The sequence below is a fragment of the Ailuropoda melanoleuca genome, chromosome 10 (assembly GCF_002007445.2).
Source record: "Ailuropoda melanoleuca isolate Jingjing chromosome 10, ASM200744v2, whole genome shotgun sequence".
NCBI classification, from domain to species: domain Eukaryota; kingdom Metazoa; phylum Chordata; class Mammalia; order Carnivora; family Ursidae; genus Ailuropoda; species Ailuropoda melanoleuca.
Genome location: NC_048227.1, coordinates 16,056,050 through 16,075,310, shown reverse-complemented (window position 1 = coordinate 16,075,310; position 19,261 = coordinate 16,056,050). Strand labels below are relative to the sequence as shown.

The 19,261-nt window shown below is 55.9% G+C and overlaps 2 protein-coding genes across 3 annotated transcripts; one reads left to right on the top strand and one right to left on the bottom strand.

Annotated features, from left to right (window-relative positions):
• Positions 1–2: 2 nt before the first annotated feature.
• Positions 3–3,738, bottom strand: CCDC189 (coiled-coil domain containing 189). Of its 2 annotated transcripts, XM_011231747.3 has the most exons (9): positions 3,500–3,738; positions 3,128–3,159; positions 2,546–2,611; positions 2,213–2,382; positions 1,615–1,685; positions 1,303–1,419; positions 1,151–1,220; positions 970–1,059; positions 3–220 (listed from the first exon to the last, which is right to left on the bottom strand). In XM_011231747.3, the coding sequence occupies exons 1-9, from the start codon at positions 3,701–3,703 to the stop codon at positions 42–44; spliced, it is 999 nt and encodes a 332-aa protein (XP_011230049.1). In that variant the 5' UTR covers positions 3,704–3,738; the 3' UTR covers positions 3–41. The 2 variants fall into 2 exon arrangements, with proteins under 2 accessions (XP_011230049.1, XP_034526003.1); XM_034670112.1 differs by lacking the exon at positions 970–1,059.
• A 399-nt stretch (positions 3,739–4,137) lies between these two features.
• RNF40 (ring finger protein 40) lies at positions 4,138–16,190 on the top strand. The gene is made up of 20 exons (XM_002924761.4): positions 4,138–4,274; positions 4,384–4,587; positions 5,014–5,181; positions 5,316–5,457; positions 6,153–6,359; positions 6,893–7,014; positions 7,116–7,262; positions 7,356–7,430; positions 8,365–8,484; positions 8,581–8,760; positions 8,941–9,076; positions 9,948–10,069; positions 10,153–10,580; positions 10,667–10,784; positions 10,902–11,051; positions 11,219–11,431; positions 11,511–11,636; positions 12,652–12,792; positions 12,902–13,003; positions 14,941–16,190. Exons 2-20 carry the CDS (start codon positions 4,456–4,458, stop codon positions 15,115–15,117), a joined length of 3,006 nt encoding a protein of 1,001 aa, XP_002924807.1. The 5' UTR covers positions 4,138–4,274; positions 4,384–4,455; the 3' UTR covers positions 15,118–16,190.
• The last annotated feature ends 3,071 nt before the right edge of the window (positions 16,191–19,261 follow it).

Below are 19,261 nucleotides of genomic sequence, written 5' to 3'. Positions count from 1 at the left end.
GCTACCCTGCCCCAGCCCTTTATTGGCAAAAATGCTGGGGGTTACTTGGTCTTGTTCTTGCCTTTGCTGGAAGGTGGCTGGAAGGGCCGCTCTAGTGTGGCCAGCTTGCTGCTGAGCCTTTCCTCGCTGGCCTGGAGCCGCTCCTCCATCAGCTGTTGGAGCTGCCTCAGTTCCTTGTTCATCTGGGTCCTGATGTAGGCTTGCAGGGTGGAGACTTGGCCTGCCGGGGCAGGGAAGAAGGGGCGGGTCAGCAGAGATGCTGTGGGGCGACAGGTGGCCGTGTAGCTTCAGTTCAGGGAAGGCCAGCTAACCCTTCTGTGGAGAGAGGTGGGGGGACTGGCCAGGCTGGACTCTCTGGGTTGCCGATCAGATAAGTGACCTCACACAGGTGATTTCATCTTTGCATACCTTGGTTTCTCCCTGCGTACTGTGTAGATAGTGACAGCACCTAGTGCCTAGGCCTGAAGGAAGATTCAATGTCAAATGCTTAAAACAGGGCCTGCCTGGCACCATAGTATTGCCAAATATGTGCTGGCTGGCATTGGTTTTTAAAATTTTTTAAGAATATTATTTTAGAGAGAGAGAGTGCGTGCACATGCGTGCTCAAGCAGGAGAGACAGAGGGGGAGAGAGTCCCAAGCAGATTCCGTGAGGAACATGGAGCCTGAGACATGGCTCACTCTCACGACCCTGAGCTCGGGACCTAAGCTAAAACCAAGAGTCGGCCGCTTAATCCACTGTGCCACCCAGGTGCCCCCCCATCACTGGTTTTATCATGATCGTTTCCTGGAGCTCCTGCCTCACCCCCAGCAGCTGCACTCTTACTGCCTGTTTGTCACCTTGTATTTCTGCATAAGGAATCATTTGGAGAAAGGACACTGTGCCTAAAACAGACCTGAAGTCCTGATGTGGTCTAAACCCTTCATTTTACAGCTGTCCAAAGTCACAGGGGTCCCTAACCCATCCTCACTTGGCTCTGGCTGTGGCTCTGGTGAGACCACTGTTTCTGGTTCCTCCTGTGGGGTGACTGCCTGCTCCTCTGCCTCCTTGCCGCCTCTCTCTGCAGGCCAGAAGCAAGAAGAGGCTTCAGCTCCAGCTCCAGCCCCAGCCCCAGCCCCAGCCCCAGCCCCAGCCCCAGCATTCTCCCTTACCTGTCTCGTCCTCTGGCCAGAGCTTGGGTGGCTGCAGCCCCACGTAAGTCAAAGATAGATCCAGCCGCACCTGGGAAGAGGGAGGAGGAGAGAAGCTGAGCGGAGGACATCTGCACTGAGTGAAAGGGGGAGATGAAGGGGGGCCTCCGTACCTGGGGTGTGAAAACATATTTGTAGAGCTTGAAGTGGCGGAAGTAGGTGTTGACCACATAATCTGCCAGGGCCAGCAGCTGTTCCTCCCTAAAGAGGTTGATGCTGAAGGGGGGCCGCTGTGGGGATGATTGGGAGTTAGAGGACTGACCACCTCCAGGAACCCTGACCTTTTCTCCAAGTGCCCAGCCATCTAGGAGCAGGGAGAGCCCCTTCCGCCTTCAAGACAAGATGAGGGTGATGAGCGTGAGGACAGGAGACTGGGCTAGACCTTATCTGTGGGAGACTGAAGATCCCGTTCCAGGGGAACTGACCCTGACTCCATGGCGAAAAAGGACACTGGTGAAGTAGCGGTAACATTCCTCCACGTTGCCCAAGGGGGTTGCTGGGAGGGAAAGCAAGATGTGACAAGTGAGTCCCCTCCCGGATAATCATTCATTTCACTCACCAGCTACTTATCACTCACCAGCTACATAGCTTTGGAAGTGAACAGATCTAAGTTTAAGTCGTTCCTTGTTTCATTAACTCACTCAACAGATAGTACCCACAATGCACTGTTCTAGGCACTGAACAAGACGAGGTCCTGCCCTTAAGTGACATATGATAAAACAAGAAATTTTTCAGCTCTTGTTAGACATTCTGCAGGAAGTCAGGTCTGGGAATAGAGTGGGAGGTGGTGGAGGAGCTATTTTATTGAGCACTGTCTTTATATTGATGGATATCACCTACACTATTCCTCAGGACAATCTCATAAAGTTGGTGCTGTCTCTAAGGAAATGGATGGTTTCGTAACTTGTGTGCGGTAATACTGCTTGTAATGACAGAATGAATACTGCTTTCCGTGGTCAGTTGTGCCATCCCAGCCTCCACTGTCCCCTGGGCTCAAACCCTTTGGTAGCTGCCTCCTCTCACCAACACAAGCCTTGTGAAGATCTTGGAGCAGGGCACAAGCTGTCGATGTCTGTTCCAGTGAGAAGCCCTGCTGGCGGCAGAAGATGAGTGCGTGGGAGAAGAGATCCAGGATGATGGCATCCCGCAGGCTTTGCTCAGGACAGCTTAGCCCCAAGAGCTCAGCTAGAACCCTTGGGAGGGAGACAGGAAGGAAGGACTGAGCCAGGCCCCCTTCACCATCCCACACCGGCACACCACGTGCTCTGGAGCCAGGCATTCACGCGTTCCCAGCCCAGCCCCCTTAGTCTTCCCCAGGAGCCAGCTCTTTTGCTCTTCCCTGCCCCAGCCACATACTCCCTCATCTCCTCAGTGTTGGCTGTCTTCTCCAGCCTGTGCATGGAATGGATGTCCAGGTACTTCCTGTCATAAGAACAGAGGAGAAAAGATGGCCATCAGGCATTAGTCTCAATGCAGGGCTATGATGGCTAGAGCACTGGACTGGGAACCAGGAGCCCTGAGTTTGAGGGTTAGCCCCTCCACTACCCTCTTGGAGCAAGTCACTTCCTCTCTGGGTGTAACTTTCTCCATCTTTAAATAAGAGATATGGCTTAAATGAACTCTTAACAATCTTCTTCATTTAGAAAGGTGAGGATTAGGAAACTTGAATTCTTGTTTCTGCCACTCCCCATGTGGCTTCAGTGTCTCCATTTATACAGTGCTCCATAGCAGTCGATACTCCATTTACATCCTTAGTCGTCTTCCCACCCTCCGTCTTCGGACTGGGGAGGCAGGAAAGCTGGAGATCTAGTCATCTTGGATAACGGCAGTTTCCTCATCTGTCAAATGGAGAATGCCCCCAGCTGTTTGACAGGACTGGTGGGGAGGAATAATGCAAGTGTAAAGTGTAACTTTACCCCCAAGATTCTTCACACTCACCACATGCAGATCCGGGGCTGGGGCAACGGGGGCTGCGGAGAAAAAAAAAACCAACAAACGGATTGGGCAGGGGGAGCTGTGCTGTCCCTGGCCCCAGTCCCTGGCCCGTCGGGAATCTCCAGGGGGTCTGAGACCCCGCTTACTTGCATTCTCATTTTAAGGATTGTGTACGAGTAACGCTGGCAGGTCAGGCTTCAGTAGGCCCTAAGTACTATTCATGAGCCTTTAACAATCAGAGTCACACCCCTGCCTCTTCACCAAGGCACCCAGGAAACGTCTTGAACGTTAATAAACATAACGACGGGCGACGCCTTGCCGGGGAGCCCTTTTACAAACATTCATGAGCGGCCTGCCACCCGGTCCCGCCCTCACCGGGAACAACTTGGCTGCAGGATCTTCATCCGCTTCTACCGAGGCCGCGGTTCTGGACTCGGTCCGCACACCTGTTACCATCCGCGTGACGGACCCATCCACTGAACTGAGGTCCCCCTGAGGTTCTCGCTGCAGTTCTGAGAGCTGTTCAAGCTCCGACTGTGTCTTCAGTGCCATGAATTGGTTGGACCTCTGGCGGATCATCTTGTCGCTCTTAGCCGCGGGTCACCATAGGCTGGTTCCGCCGGGGTCCTGGGAATGCCTGTTCTTGCGCCGCGACTGTCAAGCCCTCCCTCCAGCGACGCCTCAGCCAATCTACGCCGCAGAGAGGCCGGGTGCAGCCAATCCGCAGGGGGCGTCTCCCTCCGTCTCAACGGCGACCGTTGCTAAGGGAGCTCGTGGAGGGAGGGAGCAAGTGTAGGACGCTCGCCAATCAGTGAGAAGAGAATGCGCATGCGCAATAAGTTTCAAGCCCCGCCCCCGTGCCCTCGCTACAAAGTGGCTAACCGAAGGCAGGCGATGCCCTTAGGGCTGGAGGATGTGAGTGTGGTGTCAGTTGCCACGGGAACTGTCTGCTGGCCAATCACCGGGAGAAAGAGGAGGTGTTCAGGAAGAAATCAAACGGGACCCGAGAGGCGGGACAAAGCGCAACCAATAGAAACAGGAAATGAAGTTTCGCCACATCCGGCATTGCCTGCGGCGCTTGCGCTCTGTGCTGAGGAGACCGGTGACGTCCGGTGAAGTCCAAGATGGCGCTAGGCTGAACCTGCTGCTGGTGAGGGGCCCGGGGCAGGCGGGGGCGGGATCCAGCAGCTGTGTGCGGGGAGGGCTTGGGGCTGCGGAGCACTGGCCGCCTCCACATCTCTGCTTTCTGTCTTCTGCAGGTGACGGAAGTGCCGCCTATGCCTGCCTGACGTCCCTCGGGAGACCCTGCGCCGCTCCTCGCCGCCGCGGCCATGTCTGGACCCGGCAACAAACGCGCAGCCGGCGACGGGGGCTCAGGGCCCCCAGAGAAGAAGCTGAGCCGCGAGGAGAAGACCACGACCACGCTTATAGAGCCCATTCGTCTTGGGGGCATCTCTTCCACGGTTCGTGGGCTCCTTCTGCCCCAGTCCTCACAACTTGTCAGACTCCCATCTCTGTTCTCCGCCCAAATCGTCCAGAACCTTTACTCCCTGTTCCCCCAAGCTTAGCAGGATCCACTTTACAGAACACTCTGTTGAAGGAAACCGAGGACATGACGTCTGCCTTCTTTCTACAGATAGGGAAACAGGTTCCCAGAGGGCGTGTGACTTGTCAAAGACTTGAGAGTTAGAAAGAGGCAGAAGCAGAATTGACTCTCCTCAAAACTAAGATGCTTTCTCTGTGGGTGTCTGACTCTCTTTAAATCCCGTTAGTGGTTAGTCTGGGGATACTGTCTTCTCCATTCCAGTTGCTGTCTTTTGTCTCTCTCTCTGATTCGTTTCTTGGGCCCTGCTTGACCCTCTCCTCGGCCCCTTTGTTTTCCTTGGTAGGAGGAGATGGACCTGAAGGTTCTGCAGTTCAAGAACAAGAAACTAGCAGAGCGGTTGGAACAGCGACAGGCTTGCGAAGATGAGCTCCGAGAGCGAATTGAGAAGCTGGAGAAGCGTCAGGCCACAGATGATGCCACACTCCTCATTGTCAATCGCTACTGGGCCCAGGTGGATGCCCCCCTACTTTCCAAGACCTGGCCTTGATCCAGCTGCCAGTCCTCAGATTACTCTGCTGGGAAAGGAGTATCATGCTGGGAAGCACCTGAGGGATTCATAATATTTTTGGTGCTTTCTCCCTTCAGCTGGATGAAACTGTGGAAGCCCTTCTCCGACACCATGAGAGCCAGGGGGAGCTGTCTTCAGGGACAGAGGCGCCTGGGACCCAGGAGGGGCCGACACGTGATGAGACCCCTCTCACAGAGCCAGGGACATCGGAGCTGAGGGGTAGGGCCAGAGCCCCAGGATCTGGGGAGCTTAATTCTGGGAATGGTTCTGGGAATGGTTCTGGAGAAGAGGGAACTTTTATATTAGTCTTCTTAATTCTCCACCACCCTTCACACCCCCCCACACACCCCCCACACACACACTTGACTTCATGTTTGGACAGCAAAATTCAGTGGGTAAGAACCCAGGCCCCAGGCTTTGGAATCTAAGTGATTTGGTTCATAGTGCATGTCATGTTTGACAGTCATATAGCTCAAAAAAGTATTACTATTGAGTGTTAACTGTGTAACTATTACTGTTCAGCCTCGGAAGAGACAAAGATAAGCAAAAAGAAATACTGCCTTTGCCATCAGGGAAGAAGTCATTTTAAACCACAAGTAAAAAAGTATAGGGGCCCTTGAAAGGGAATTAGCATATGTGCATTTGCATGTGGTTCTAATTTAGATTGGGAAGGCAGAGAAGGTTTCCCTGAGGAATGACTTGGAAGCTCTGTGGCTTTGAAATTACTTTAGCTCCCTGAGCCTCCATAGTTGCACTTTGATGATGGGGATACCAATGTATTGCAGGTACTGCTTGTGTTGATTGAGTGAGCCATAGAGTGTCGAAGGGCTCAGTCTGGAACTTGGTACCGAGTGGTGGTAACTGCTGCTGTTATCCTCATGAGATCCTCATGAGGGTCTGTCCATCCCTCACAGAGCCCCTGCCAGTGCAGCTGCGGCCCCCGCTCAGTGAGCCAGCCTTGGCTTTTGTGGTAGCACTGGGCGCCAGCAGTAGTGAGGAGGTGGAGCTGCAGCTGCAGGGCCGAATGGAGTTCTCCAAGGCTGCCGTGTCCCGTGTGGTAGAGGCCTCAGACCGCCTGCAGCGCCGGGTGGAGGAACTCTGTCAGCGAGTGTACAGCCGAGGTTAGTTCTTCCTGTCCCACCGCAGACGTGTCTGTCCCTGTTTGTATCGATTGTCTCCCCTCAATGCCCAGAGGCAGCCATAATTCTCCAAGGAATAAATCAGCCACGTTCTCAGGGAAAAGGATAGGTTGTAGATGGCACTCTGCCTTTGGTTCATGGGGTTGAGCTCTAGAGAGCTGGGTGGGAGGAGTTGTTGAGCTTGTGGGGCCACTGCCTTCCAGCTGGAGACCTCCTTGGAACACTCAGCACAGAGTTTGGTTGCCATTGCTGACCCATAAGGCGTAGTAGCAAGTGCCCAGGTGTTGTAGCCTGACACGCTTCTCCCAGCCCTAGTCCTGTCATTCTGGGCAATGGCTCTCCTCTCTGAGCTGGTTTCCTCCTTTGTGCAGTGGAGATAAAGACTCCTGGCTTTGTCATGAGAAATTGGCAGGACAGCTGATGGATCACACTGGGCACATAGCAGACTCCAGAATGAGTTAGTACTTTGCCCCATTGCCCTGGACTTGGCTCTTACCCGAGCCCTGCCTTCTCAGGGGACAGTGAGCCCCCCGGTGAGGTGGCTCGGGCACGCACCCGGGAGTTGGGTCGTGAGAACCGGCGGCTGCAGGACTTGGCTACCCAGCTACAAGAGAAGCACCACCGCATCTCGTTGGAGGTGGGATTAAAATCAGGGCAGGGTTTGGGTTAGACATGCACCAAGGCTCTCAGGGAGCCACGTCCCCTCCTCTAAGCATCTGACCCTATCATTGTCTCCAGTACTCTGAGCTCCAGGATAAAGTAACATCAGCAGAGACCAAGGTGCTGGAGATGGAGACGACGGTGGAGGACCTGCAGTGGGACATTGAGAAGCTGCGCAAGCGTGAGCAGAAGCTCAATAAGCACCTGGCGGAGGCCTTGGAGCAGGTGGGGCTTGGGTGCTGGGTCACATGGAGCCACGGCTGGGTACTTGGAGCCGTCGCTTCTCTCCTCCACCCCCATCGATCTGTCTCTCCACAGCTCAACTCTGGCTACTATGTGTCTGGGAGCTCCTCTGGCTTCCAGGGGGGCCAGATCACACTCAGCATGCAGAAGGTGAGTGGGTACAGTTCTTCCCAGTCCCTCCCGTAATCTATTCTCTGCCCCACCCGTCAAAGTCCTCTCAGAATTAAGGACAGACCATCCACACGGTCCGAGTCCCTTCCCTGTCAACTCTTGCTGCTTTGTTTTATTTGTTCATGTATGTTTTTAGTAAGTAATAGTTAACGTTAAGTGCTGAGCATGGTGCTCAGAAAGCAGGCATATCCGAGGACAAAATAGACAAAAAGCAAAGCTTGCACGGAGCTTAGGTTCTAGTTGGGGGAACAAACAAGAAGTAACATAGTTCATCAGGTGGTTATAGGTGCCCCAAAGAGAAAGTATAGAAAAGAGACAAATGGGGGCGCCTGGGTGGCTTAGTTGGTTAAGCCTTTGGCTCAGGTCATGATCCCAGCGTCCTGGGATCGAGTTCTGCATCAGGCTCCCTGCTCAGTGGGGAGTCTGCTTCTCCCTCTGCCCCTACCCCCTGCCCCCGCTTGTGCATGTGCACTCTCGTTCTCTCTCGCACACATGAAAATAAAATCTTTTAAAAAAGAGAGGCAAATGAAAGTTGGGAGTTGACTGGCATTCTTGTTGACTAGCTGGCTGAAGGAGGTGTCTCACTGAGAGGACTTTCTCACTTCTTGTTCGTTGGACCTTTTTTTTTTTTTTTGGTGCTGTGAGGGTCATTGTTCCTTGTTAACTCCTTATTTCAGGTTCCTTTTCAGGTCTTTCAGGAAGGCTTCTCTGATTCCCTGTCGGTTATGAGCCTTGGTTCCCAGCACTGACCATGCAGTATTTTCTCCCACTTACCTGGGAGCCCTTAGGAAAGTGCTTTGGTTTGGCTTGTCCCTGGGGCTTCAGAATCCATCACTGGCCACATGTGGTGGGATGTGAGGGAAGTGTGCATGCTGGCCTGGCCCTGCCTCCCACAGCCCCTTGCATTCCACAGTTTGAGATGCTGAATGCAGAGTTGGAGGAAAACCAGGAATTGGCCAATAGCCGTATGGCAGAGCTGGAGAAGCTGCAGGCCGAACTTCAGGGGGCTGTGCGGACCAATGAGCGCCTCAAGGTGGGCTCTATTTAGGACTGGGAGGGCTCGAGCCTGCGAGGTAGTGGCTAGGTCCTGAATCCTCTTGCTGATCGCTTTTGGACACTCTGGCCCTAGGTGGCCCTGCGGAGCCTTCCTGAGGAGGTGGTGCGGGAAACGGGGGAGTACCGAATGCTGCAGGCCCAGTTCTCGCTGCTCTACAACGAGTCTCTGCAAGTGAAGACCCAGCTTGATGAGGCCCGGGGGCTGCTGCTGGCCACCAAGAATTCCCACCTGAGACACATTGAGCACATGGAGGTATGGCCCTGGAACAGACCTCAGGGTCAAGGTATTGCTGGACTTCACAGGCCCTGTGTACTGCCAGGGGTCCCTTGGAATAAATTCTTCCTAAGCCACGGAGGTCTGAGGCGGGGGGGAGGAGAGAAGTTTGCCAGGGGGCTGAGGGGTTGTGTGGGTCCTTAACCCCTCACCCTACAGAGCGATGAGCTGGGGCTGCAGAAGAAGCTGCGCACAGAGGTTATCCAGCTGGAGGACACGCTGGCGCAGGTACGCAAGGAGTACGAGATGCTGCGCATCGAGTTTGAACAGAACCTGGCGGCCAACGAGCAGGCAGGTATGTAGTGAGGACAGGGTGTAGGTGGGGCCTTATCTGGGATTGCTGCTCCCTGGTGTGGGGCTGCTGCTTATCCAGATGCAAGGGGTTAAGCCCCTTCCTTTCGCAGAGCCTCCTCTCCCTGGCCAAAACAGGGATCATGCCACCTGGCTCAAAGGCACGGTGAGGGGCCCAACCAGCTGAGGGGGCTGACAGAGCAGGCGCAGCCAGAGCATGAGCTGTTGGCCCCATCTGTGGTTCTCTGGCCTTACGTGTCTCTCTCTCTCTCAGAGGGATTCATTCATCGTGCAAAGATTTTTTAACACGACCTATAAGCTGGGCTGTCGTCTAGGCTTTGGGATTATGTCTACAAACAAAACATAGATGATTCCTGCTACTGTGGAGCAGTATTTTACTAAAGGAAGAGAACAAAGTGAAAAATAGACCATGTATGTTAGGTAGTGGCAGATACGTCAGGAAAAATAAAGCAGGGAAGAAAGATAGGACGTGTTGGGAAAAAGGGGTTGTGGTTTTGGATGGGGAGGCTAGAGAAGTGAAACTCAGAAGGCGATGTTTGTTTAAAAATATTTAAAAAGTGGACTAATTTATTTTGGTGAGTATTAGTTACATGTTCCTTTAAAGGAAATTTGGAAATACTAAAAAAATCTACATTAACAGAAATAATACAAATAGGCAGTCTCAAGTGGGTTTTGGGTGAGTTTCCTTCCAGCCCGGGTTATTACTTTGGTGAGATCACACTCTATATAAGGTCTCAGTTTCCCTCTCCTCCACAATGGCAGTGATGGCTGCAGCTCCCCTTCTTCCCCTACTGAGGGGCTGGGCCCTTCATGCAGAGGCTGGTCTAACCCCTTACTTCCCAACCCTCTCCCAGGGCCCATCAACCGTGAGATGCGCCACCTGATCAGCAGCCTCCAAAACCACAACCACCAGCTAAAGGGGGATGCCCAGCGGTACAAGCGGAAGCTGCGGGAGGTGCAGGCGGAGATTGGCAAGGTGAGAGCGGGCTGCCTGGGAAAAGCCTTGGCTGGACCCAGGTGAGCACTGTCTCACCTCAGCCCTGTTCTCTGTCTTCGCAGCTCCGGGCCCAGGCCAGTGGCTCAACCCACTCCATCCCCAACCTGGGCCACCCAGAGGACTCTGGCCTCAGCGCCCCAGCCCCAGGGAAAGAAGAGGGTGGGCCAGGCCCTGTCACTGCCCCCGACAGCAGAAAGGAGATGGCTTCGGTGCCTGGCACCGCCACGACTACCTCCTCAGCGAAGAAGGAGGAGCTGGTCCCCTCTGAGGAGGATGCCCAGGCCCTAACTCCTGGGTCCCAGGGCCCCTCCTCCCGGGGTCGAGAACCTGAGGCCAGGCCCAAGCGGGAGCTTCGAGAGCGGGAAGGGCCTGGCCTGGGACCCCCATCTGTAGCCTCAGCTCTCTCAAGGGCTGATCGGGAGAAGGCCAAGGTGGAGGAGGCCAAGAGGAAGGAGTCAGAACTCCTCAAAGGTCTCCGAGCAGAGCTCAAGTGAGGTCCTATTCCTGTTTTCTACTCACCCCTGTCAAAGTGGTCTCCAGCTCCATTCAGAAAGCCTTCCTCCTCTGCCTCCCCAGGAAGGCCCAGGAAAGCCAGAAGGAGATGAAGCTGCTGCTGGACATGTACAAGTCAGCACCCAAGGAGCAGCGGGATAAGGTGCAGCTCATGGCAGCAGAGCGCAAGGCCAAGGCTGAGGTGAGGACAGGTAGGGCCTATGGGGCATGCACAGAGGCCGCCCTGGGGAGTTCTGACCAGAGCAGAGCCCTGGGTCAGTGGGAAGCAGTGACAAGGGCTAACTCTCTGGTGCTGCAGGTTGATGAACTACGGAGCCGTATCCGGGAATTGGAGGAGAGGGACAGGAGGGAGAGCAAAAAAATTGCGGATGAGGACGCCCTGCGGCGCATTCGGCAGGCGGAGGAGCAGATCGAACACCTGCAGCGCAAGTTGGGCGCCACCAAGCAGGTGCGACGCCCTCGTGGTCCCCTTGCTTCTGAGTGGTGGGATTCCCTTACCTCCCGTTGGAGTGCTTCTGGCAGATGGTCTGGGATCGCTCTGTTCAGCCCTGTTTTCATGCGGTTTCTCCACGATCATCTCCTGTGTTCCATCTCGTCTCTGCCTGTTTGCCGCAGGAAGAGGAGGCTCTGCTGTCAGAGATGGATGTAACCGGTCAGGCTTTCGAAGACATGCAGGAGCAGAACGGGCGGCTGCTGCAGCAGTTACGGGAAAAGGATGATGCCAACTTTAAGCTGATGTCAGAGCGGATCAAGGCCAACCAGATCCACAAGCTGCTGCGGGAAGAGAAGGATGAGCTGGGCGAGCAAGTGCTGGGCCTGAAGTCCCAGGTATGGCTGCCCTGGGCCTGCAGGGTGGAGCTGGAGGGGCCCGCGGCTCCTTAGCACTGAGTCACCGCCCCGACCTCAGGTGGATGCCCAGCTGCTGACCGTGCAGAAGCTGGAGGAAAAAGAGCGGGCCTTGCAGGGCAGCCTCGGGGGCGTGGAGAAGGAGCTGACGCTGCGCAGCCAGGCCCTGGAGCTCAACAAGAGGAAGGTGAGGCCAGGCCCGGGGGAGGAAGCAACCGAGCACGGCGGCCCACAGCTGAAGCCTGGCTGTGCCTCCTCTCCCAGCCTGGCTCATGTGTTGAACGCTGCCTGTGTTCTAGTTCCGGTGCTGAGCCTTGTCTGTGCGGGGTTGCATTTTAGTCTCGTAACGATCGTGAGAGGGTGTTTGTTATTATCTGCTTTTCTCAGTGAGGAAACGGAGGCTTAGGGCGGGCGGCTGACTTGCTCAAGAAAGAATGGACCTGGAATCGGGGCCTGGATCTCCTTGGCTCCAGAACCCACGTTTTGAGCACTGTGTTGGTCAGCTGTGAAGTGGGGATGCTGGTCTCTGTCACATAGGTGTGTTAAACTTCAGGAACGTCTAGTTCGTGGCAGAGGCTTAAGATTAATGTTGGTTTTTATCCTCTTTCCCCTTTGGGCTTTTTTCTTCCCCATTTAATTCATTCGTTAAAGCAATATTATTCATGCCCTTGCTATGAACCCCTGGCGCACTAAGTGCTGGAGAGAACCTAGAACGAGAGGGTCCTACCGGAAGTAGGAACCTCCAGTGTTGAGGAGCAGATAACCAGACAATAATCCCACAGGTAAAATACGCTCCTGCAGATCCCGTAAGTCTCGGGAAGGAAACTAAGGTGCTGTGAAAGAAAAACAGGGGAGTCTGTCTCGGGAGCTGAATGTAAGCTGGGGCCTGAGGGGCCACTGGAGAGAAATAGTGTGTTGTGGGAGTTGAGGGGAGCAGAGACAAGAGCCCCATGGAGGCTGAAAGATCGGAGAGAGCATTACACAGTTGAGGAAGTGAGTGTGTCGGGAACTTTGGAGAACAGGCGAAGGTGAAGGTGGAGAGGTCAGGAGGCAGGACTAACTCCAGTGAAGATACTGGACTTGATCCCAAGAGCAAAAGTCACTGGAACCTTTGACACAGGCATCTGTGGACCCTGGCTGCACACACCTACTCCCCAGGCTCAGGTGAACGGTGCCCCCCCTTCCTGTCCCACCCACCTCAGGCTGTGGAAGCGGCCCAGCTGGCTGAGGATCTAAAGGTACAGCTGGAGCATGTGCAGACACGGCTGCGAGAGATCCAGCCTTGCCTGGCAGAGAGCCGGGCTGCTCGAGAGAAAGAGAGCTTCAACCTCAAGAGGGCTCAGGTGTGTGCGTGGGGCAGGGGCGGTGTGGCTCAGGGTCACTGGTGTGGCCTGGGGGCGGGTGGTTGGAGAGGCGAAGCCTTGCACTTTACTAGCTCTTGTCCTGCTCCAGGAGGACATCTCACGGCTGCGGCGCAAGCTGGAGAAGCAGAGGAAGGTGGAGGTTTATGCAGATGCCGATGAAATCCTCCAGGAGGAGATCAAGGAGTACAAGGTGGGGCTGTGGGGCTGAGTTGTGCCCCATCAACCCAGGAAATCTTAGGTGGGGGAGTTGGTGAGAGCTGTAGTAGATAGTCTGGGGACCCCAGAAATAAGTAGCAGAAGTGGTCAGAACCTTGGTTTTGGAGAATCGAACAACTGGCCCAGTATCGTACACATACTTGTGCCAGGCACAGTGCCTGGCTAGGTGTGGGAGGGCTGGGAACTAGCCTTCGTCTTAGATCTCTTGAAACCGACTATCAGTTAGAGGCGGCAGCCAAGTATTCCGAGTGATGAATGTTGCGATGGCAGGGGCCAGGGGGGCGTAGCAGCTCTGGGGGTTAGTAGGCTTCCTGGAAAGAATGTTATCCAAGGAAAACCTGAAAAATGAGGGTTGGCTGTGAGGAATGAGGACGAGAGGGTTCCAGCAATGGGAAGGGCAGAGGTAGAGGCCTTTCGTTGAGAGTGGTGTGCTGGAGGACAGATTGCTGGACATTGTAGTTGGAAGACAGAATGTGGGTTTTGCGGGGAGCGGGAAGGCTGGGGGCCTTGGACAGTGTCAGATCCTGAAGGGTGTGGTGGGTCAGGTTGAGATGCTTGGCTTATCCTGTAGGCAGTGTGGAGACATCAAAGAGAGTGATGTGGTCTAATTTGCTGTCAGATTTGGCACAGAGGAAGTGAAGACTAGAGGCAGAGAAATTTGTTAAGCTGTTGGAGGCACTGAGGCAAAAACGGACAGGGAGCTAGCCTGTTAGAGACCTGGGGTGTTAGAGACAAGTAGAGGAGGTCAAGAGATACTCGGAAGACAGAATTGCTTAGACTCAGCGATGGACTGATGCACGGAGTGAGGGAAAGGGAGAGACCGAGAATGCCTGCATTCCTGATTTGAGAAACGAGGTGGATGACAAGTGCACATCACGGGATTAGGAAGACTGGAGAAGCAGGTTTTGGTGGACAGCGTTGTGTCTCCAGGATGTTGAAGATGAGGTGTCTGTGGGAGGCTGGCTGGGAAGGCACTGGAAGTAGAAGGACTTTCTGGGGCTTGGGGGATTGTGAGTAGAGGCAGCGGTGGGAGCTACGTACAACTGTGGTCACCCAGGGAGGGTCTTTGGTATGGTAAGGGACAGGTCATTCTTTCCTTTGGGAACCTCAAAGCTTAAATGATAGGCAGAGGAAGAGAAGCCTGTGGTTTGGCCTTGAAGGAGCAGAGGCAGCTGGAGCTAGCCATGGGGAGGGAGGGGAAGGTTTCTCCAGAAGAGATGGACTTGCATGGGTGTGGTTTGAGAGCTAGGGAAGAGGTGATGCTGGGGCAGTAGGCTGGGCTGGGATTTCAAGGAGGGCAGAGGAAGAATGTTGGGGAATGCTGAGTTGAGGGAATTCTTGGAGTTGGAGGTGAGATCTGGTGGCCCATGGGAGGTTTCAGGATAGGAGAGGAGATTTGTAAAACCTTCGTAGGGAAGAATGAGTCAGGGACCCAGCCGGATCTCTGGATGGCGCCGGGGTGGGCCCAGTTGAGGGTAGAGATGGCAGATTTCTAGTGGCACTGCTGTGCTTAGCTGTGACTCAGCAGGTGCAGATGAAGAGAAGGTAGACCGCTTCAGCCAGGATTGGGGTTTTGCCAGAGAAGGCCAGAGGGGCGAGAGCCCCAGGGCAGAGGAGCCTGGGCTGAGCCTGTGGGTTGTCAGCCTTGAGAGGGGACTGCCTGCTGGCCACCACTAGGCAATGAGCAGGGTAGAATCCAGACTCTGCTGCTTTGTAGTTCTGAGAGCCTGGGTGGCCTCTGAGCCTCGGTTTCCTTATCCGGTGAGTGCTCTGCCCCACCTCTCAGGGTTCTGGGGAGAGTTAGATGGATTCTGCTGTGTGGTGGGCTTAGCCTGGATCACCTCCTACTGTCAGCTCGGGGTCTGGGTGCCATCAGGACGGTGCCCGAGCTGATGCCTTTGCCCGGCCCAGGCGCGGTTGACCTGCCCCTGCTGTAACACCCGCAAGAAGGATGCAGTCCTTACCAAGTGCTTCCACGTTTTCTGCTTCGAGTGCGTGCGGGGCCGCTATGAGGCCCGCCAGAGGAAGTGCCCCAAGTGCAACGCGGCCTTTGGTGCCCACGACTTCCACCGCGTCTACATCAGCTGAACCCGTAACTCAGGGGACTTTGGAACACCCACGGACCCTGGGGGCTGTGCCTCCAGTCCCTCCCTACCCCACGTTCAGTGGTCCCTACCCTCCATTCCAGACCCTGTGGGCCCAGTCCCTCTCCACCTAGTGGGTTTGGGGGTCCCAGTGCATGCTAGTGGGAGTGAGATGTGTCAAGCCAGTTCCATCTTTTCCCCACAGTCAGAGCTGTAGCCTAAGGGGCACCCGCCCTGCAGGAAGGGTCTGCTGTGAGCCATTTACGGGGCCGGAGCACTCAACTGAGCTTCCTGGAAGGTGGCCCTAACCCTGACTCCTAGCCAGCTGTCTCCACGGGCCCATCCTAGTCCAAAGGGTGAAATCCCCCAGGTGTGACCTCCTAGCCACGAGGAGGTTCGTTCACTACCTGCTGACCCATAAATGAGGACCAAGGGTGGGCCAGTTTCCTCAGCCCCTTAACTCTAGGGCCCCGGGGAGACTTTCCAAGCTAGGGTGGGGCTTCCATCCTGTGGAGTTCTCCAGGCTCTTATGCTAAGGGCCAAAGGAGGTACCCCCTGGGTGGGGGGCACTGTCCTCTTCTTCTGGGAAACTCTGGCTGCTGCAGTCACTGTGCCCTCATCTCAGGAGTGCTGAACCAAGATCATCAGTCTCTGTTATAATCAGCCTCCCCCGCCCACCATCTCTGTTTCTCTCCCAAGCCCGCTTACCCCCCCCCCCATGCTTCCCAAGACTCCAGTGGGTCCCCAGTCCGGACCCTGCTTTCATCCTGATGGCCTTAACTGCAGTGGAGGCTGAATTTCCCAGGAGGGGAAGGGACAGACTAGCGGCTGGGCCAACTTCCAATCATTCCAGGTAGAGGAGCTTCGTCTAACACCCTGTGACTGAGCCTGTCCCCATGATGCTCCCTGTGCTGCCTGCCCAAGCAAACTCGCATGGGTCGTGAAGGCAGCAGCCAGGGGCCTGGAAGGTGGAGCTGCTGACAGGTGCAAGGGTCCATTCAGACCCACAGGCCCTGCTCTAGACATGTCTTGTATAGGCTGTTAATTGTTATGAATAAACGTCCAACCCTCAGCCTACACTCCGAGTAGCCAGGCTTCCTGCCCTAAACGTGGTCCCAGATTTTAGCTGCTACACTTCTCCCATGGCTGCCCCTGCTGCCATGTGAACCCTAAGGGCCGACGCACCTCACCCTTCCCAACCTCGGCATCTAGTTACGTTTGGACGTAGCTGCCGTCTCGGATCCCAGATAGTGCTCGCGGGAGGCGAATGTCTGCAGGGAGACAGCATCCGTCGCCAGCTTGCCCCTTCTGCTCCCACCGGGCCGGGCTGACACCCCGTGGATCCCTGCACCCCTGCCGGCCACCTCCGCGAGGGCTCACTCCGCCCCTCGCAGTCATTGGCCGCAGGGATGCTGGGAGCCTCGTGTTGGATTCCGGGAAATGTAGTCCCTTGTTAGCACCTGGCAACAAGGTCCTTGGTGGGGTGAGTTGGTTCCTGGGTAACGCCGGCCAGAGGCAGGCCTGGACCCAGTCTGCGGGCTGTCCCTTCCCACCGGCTTCGCCCGCCCCTCCCCCGCGGGCGGACAGAGCAGAGCAGCGCAGCGGGTGACTTCCTTCATTGCAGCCTACGCCGGCCGCTGGCCGTGTACTCGGGAACCGCGTGTCGTTTGCATCTGCGGGTTCAACTTGCTGTTGGGTCAGCGGGCGGAGCCTTCCCTGCAGCCGTGACGGGGCTGACGCCGGGGCCAGTACTGACTGGGCTAGGGGCTGGAGTTGGGCACATGGTTGTGGTGGCGGCCGCAGGCTTGGCAGCGGTCGCGCCTTCGGGAGGCCCCGCGGCCCTTTCGACGGTCGTTCCTTCGCTGGGGCTCGCGGCCTTGTCCGCCTTCGGACTCCACCTGGCGTCCAGGGTTTCCGCGGGGTTGCAGCGGCTGGACCAGGTCGGAGTGGAGACGGAGACGCGGGCCACAGTGACTTCCGGCGCTGGCGGGGCCGCGGTGGGCACGCTCACCGAGACCCGCGCTGCGGCGGGGGATGGCATCGGGCCGTAGAGAAAGTGTCCGCCGCCCAAGGCCAGCGGACGCCAGGCTGGGAAAAACGCAGTGTATTGCATCATAGAGACGCGGGCCGGCTCTGAGAGCAGGGCTGCACCTGGAGAGGTCAGGGTCAGCCAGTTCTCCGTGAGCGCTATCCTCTTTCCCAGGAGTCTTCCCACAGGCTCTTCAGTAAATACCAGTAGCTACACGTCACCTCCCCAAACGTCTGTGTCTGGCCAGTCTCCGTATCCAGAGAAGTAAAAATTCATGTCTCGTGTCTAGCAGGCATCAAACCACGTTCTCAAGCTCAAGGGCGGGGGATAAAGATGCCAGAATTTCTGGGAGGCTCTGCCTTAGGGGCTGGTCAGGTCCCTTTCATTCAGGTTTGAGCTCTGACAACTCCCAGTAGCCCCAAGTGGCCTCAGTGGCTGTGATACCCTGGGCCCCTAGGATGGGCAGGCTGAAGTTCCTCCTGGACCAACCCTGACCTTCGCTGGCCTCATGGGTGAGCAGATGTTGGCCTCATGGTGAAGTTGCCTGTTTTAGCCAGAACCGAGGCTACTGCGTGACTGGCCACAGAGTCCAGTGGGACATTTGACATTGATCACTGTCTTTAAAACTTCCGGGGACTGTGGTGCTACACTCTACTGATTGTTCTCATACTATCTGCTGTTGGCCCTAAACTACACCCTCTCCTTTCTTCTCCACTACTCTCCCTGTGCCTTTATCCAGGCTTCGGCTACAGCTAAGCTGCTAAGATCCAGTCCTCTAGTCCAGTTCTTCCTGAGTTCCAGATCTACAAAAACACCACCATGGTGGGGGGGGGGGCAGGTCGTCACTCTCCTCCCAATGGTGCTCTATTCCCAAGTCCCCCGACAAGATGCTCCACACTGCCTTCTGTGCTCTAGCTTACCTCAATCTCTACTCAATGCTCTACCACCCACCCCGTGGAACGTTACGTACTTTCTATCCCCCACCGCACCTCTGGCCCCTGCCTTCTGCCTCAGGTCACTTCCTCCAGCCAGTCTTCTGACTCTCTGCTGTGCCAGGCATCATGTCTGGGTCCACCGCCTTTTCCGCTAAGTCTGAACCAATCACTGTGCTCCAATGCCTGTTCTTTCCCTGAAGTCCCCTCACTTTACCGAAGACGACTCTGCACTGGGACCAGTGCAGCAAACACAGAACGCAAGATAGCCTTCCCTGCTCATCTCCCCGTGAAAGGCAAGTCCCTTCTCCCTTACCTACTACCCCACTCCCTGCTTTCCAGATGAGGAGGGGGAAGGAGAGATAGCGAGACTGCCCTGGGAGTCTAGGTCAGAGGGGTGCAGAGAAAGTGGAGAGAAAGCTTCCTGGCCGGGGCAGGAGGCTCCCTGCAAGCTGGGGCAGACGCAGGCTACAGGTTAGAGCAAGTGTGGATCTCAAGTGGCTGTTCAGCGGGCCATGGCCAGGCCTGGGCCCAGGAGATGGCGCTGAGGCAAGCCTGGCATTGAGGAATCAGCAAGAGCAGCCCTGCCTGGCCAGACAGTGTGGAGCCCAGGCCAGGCCCAGGCAGGCCCAGTGCTGGGGGAGGAGAGGTTTGGTTAGGTGCGGAGCCTGCCCCTGGCCGCTCTGGTTTCCCTCACTTCCTTCCTGTGCATCTTGGGCAAGTGACTCCCCTTCTCTGAGCCTCTCCACACCATGAGAGCTTATGGGCTACCTCCTGGGGTGGGATCTCCACCCATGCCTCCTCAGGGTCTCAGACGCTCCGGTCTAGAGGTGGGCTGATGGCCCCTGGCTAACCAAGGGAGGTGCCACCAGCTTTTGGAACTAGATCTTCGGAGCTGTCTCTTGTGGCAGTCTGGCGAGAACGCAGCTGTGGGGTGGTCGGAGAGGCCTTCCTGGGGCCGCACGGCTGGACCGGAGCCAGCCAGTGCCAGAATCACCAGACAGCCACCCAGCAGTCAGTATGTCATGCTAGTGGCAAAAGCCAGGCACTGACAAGACCTGCTTGGCTCTGCCACCATCTCAGCATGTTTCTCCCCCTTTCTCCCAAGGACGTGGATTTTAACAATCCATAAGCCCTCAGGCTCCTACCCACAAGCACTGTTTGGGGATTTGAGGGCATCTGAGTGA

Bases quoted from the DNA above. Each gene is read 5' to 3' on its own strand.
- CCDC189 (XM_011231747.3), bottom strand. From the start codon at position 3,703: ATGATCCGCCAGAGGTCCAACCAATTCATGGCACTGAAGACACAGTCG. The intron at 2,612-3,127 runs GTGAGTGTGAAG...TTCTTATGACAG, and splicing joins CAGCCCCGGATCTGCATGTG to GAAGTACCTGGACATCCATT. The intron at 1,060-1,150 runs GTAAGGGAGAAT...TCTGGCCTGCAG, and splicing joins CTGGCCAGAGGACGAGACAG to AGAGAGGCGGCAAGGAGGCA.
- RNF40 (XM_002924761.4), top strand. From the start codon at position 4,456: ATGTCTGGACCCGGCAACAAACGCGCAGCCGGCGACGGGGGCTCAGGG. The intron at 8,761-8,940 runs GTATGGCCCTGG...CTCACCCTACAG, and splicing joins GACACATTGAGCACATGGAG to AGCGATGAGCTGGGGCTGCA. The intron at 11,052-11,218 runs GTGCGACGCCCT...TGTTTGCCGCAG, and splicing joins AGTTGGGCGCCACCAAGCAG to GAAGAGGAGGCTCTGCTGTC.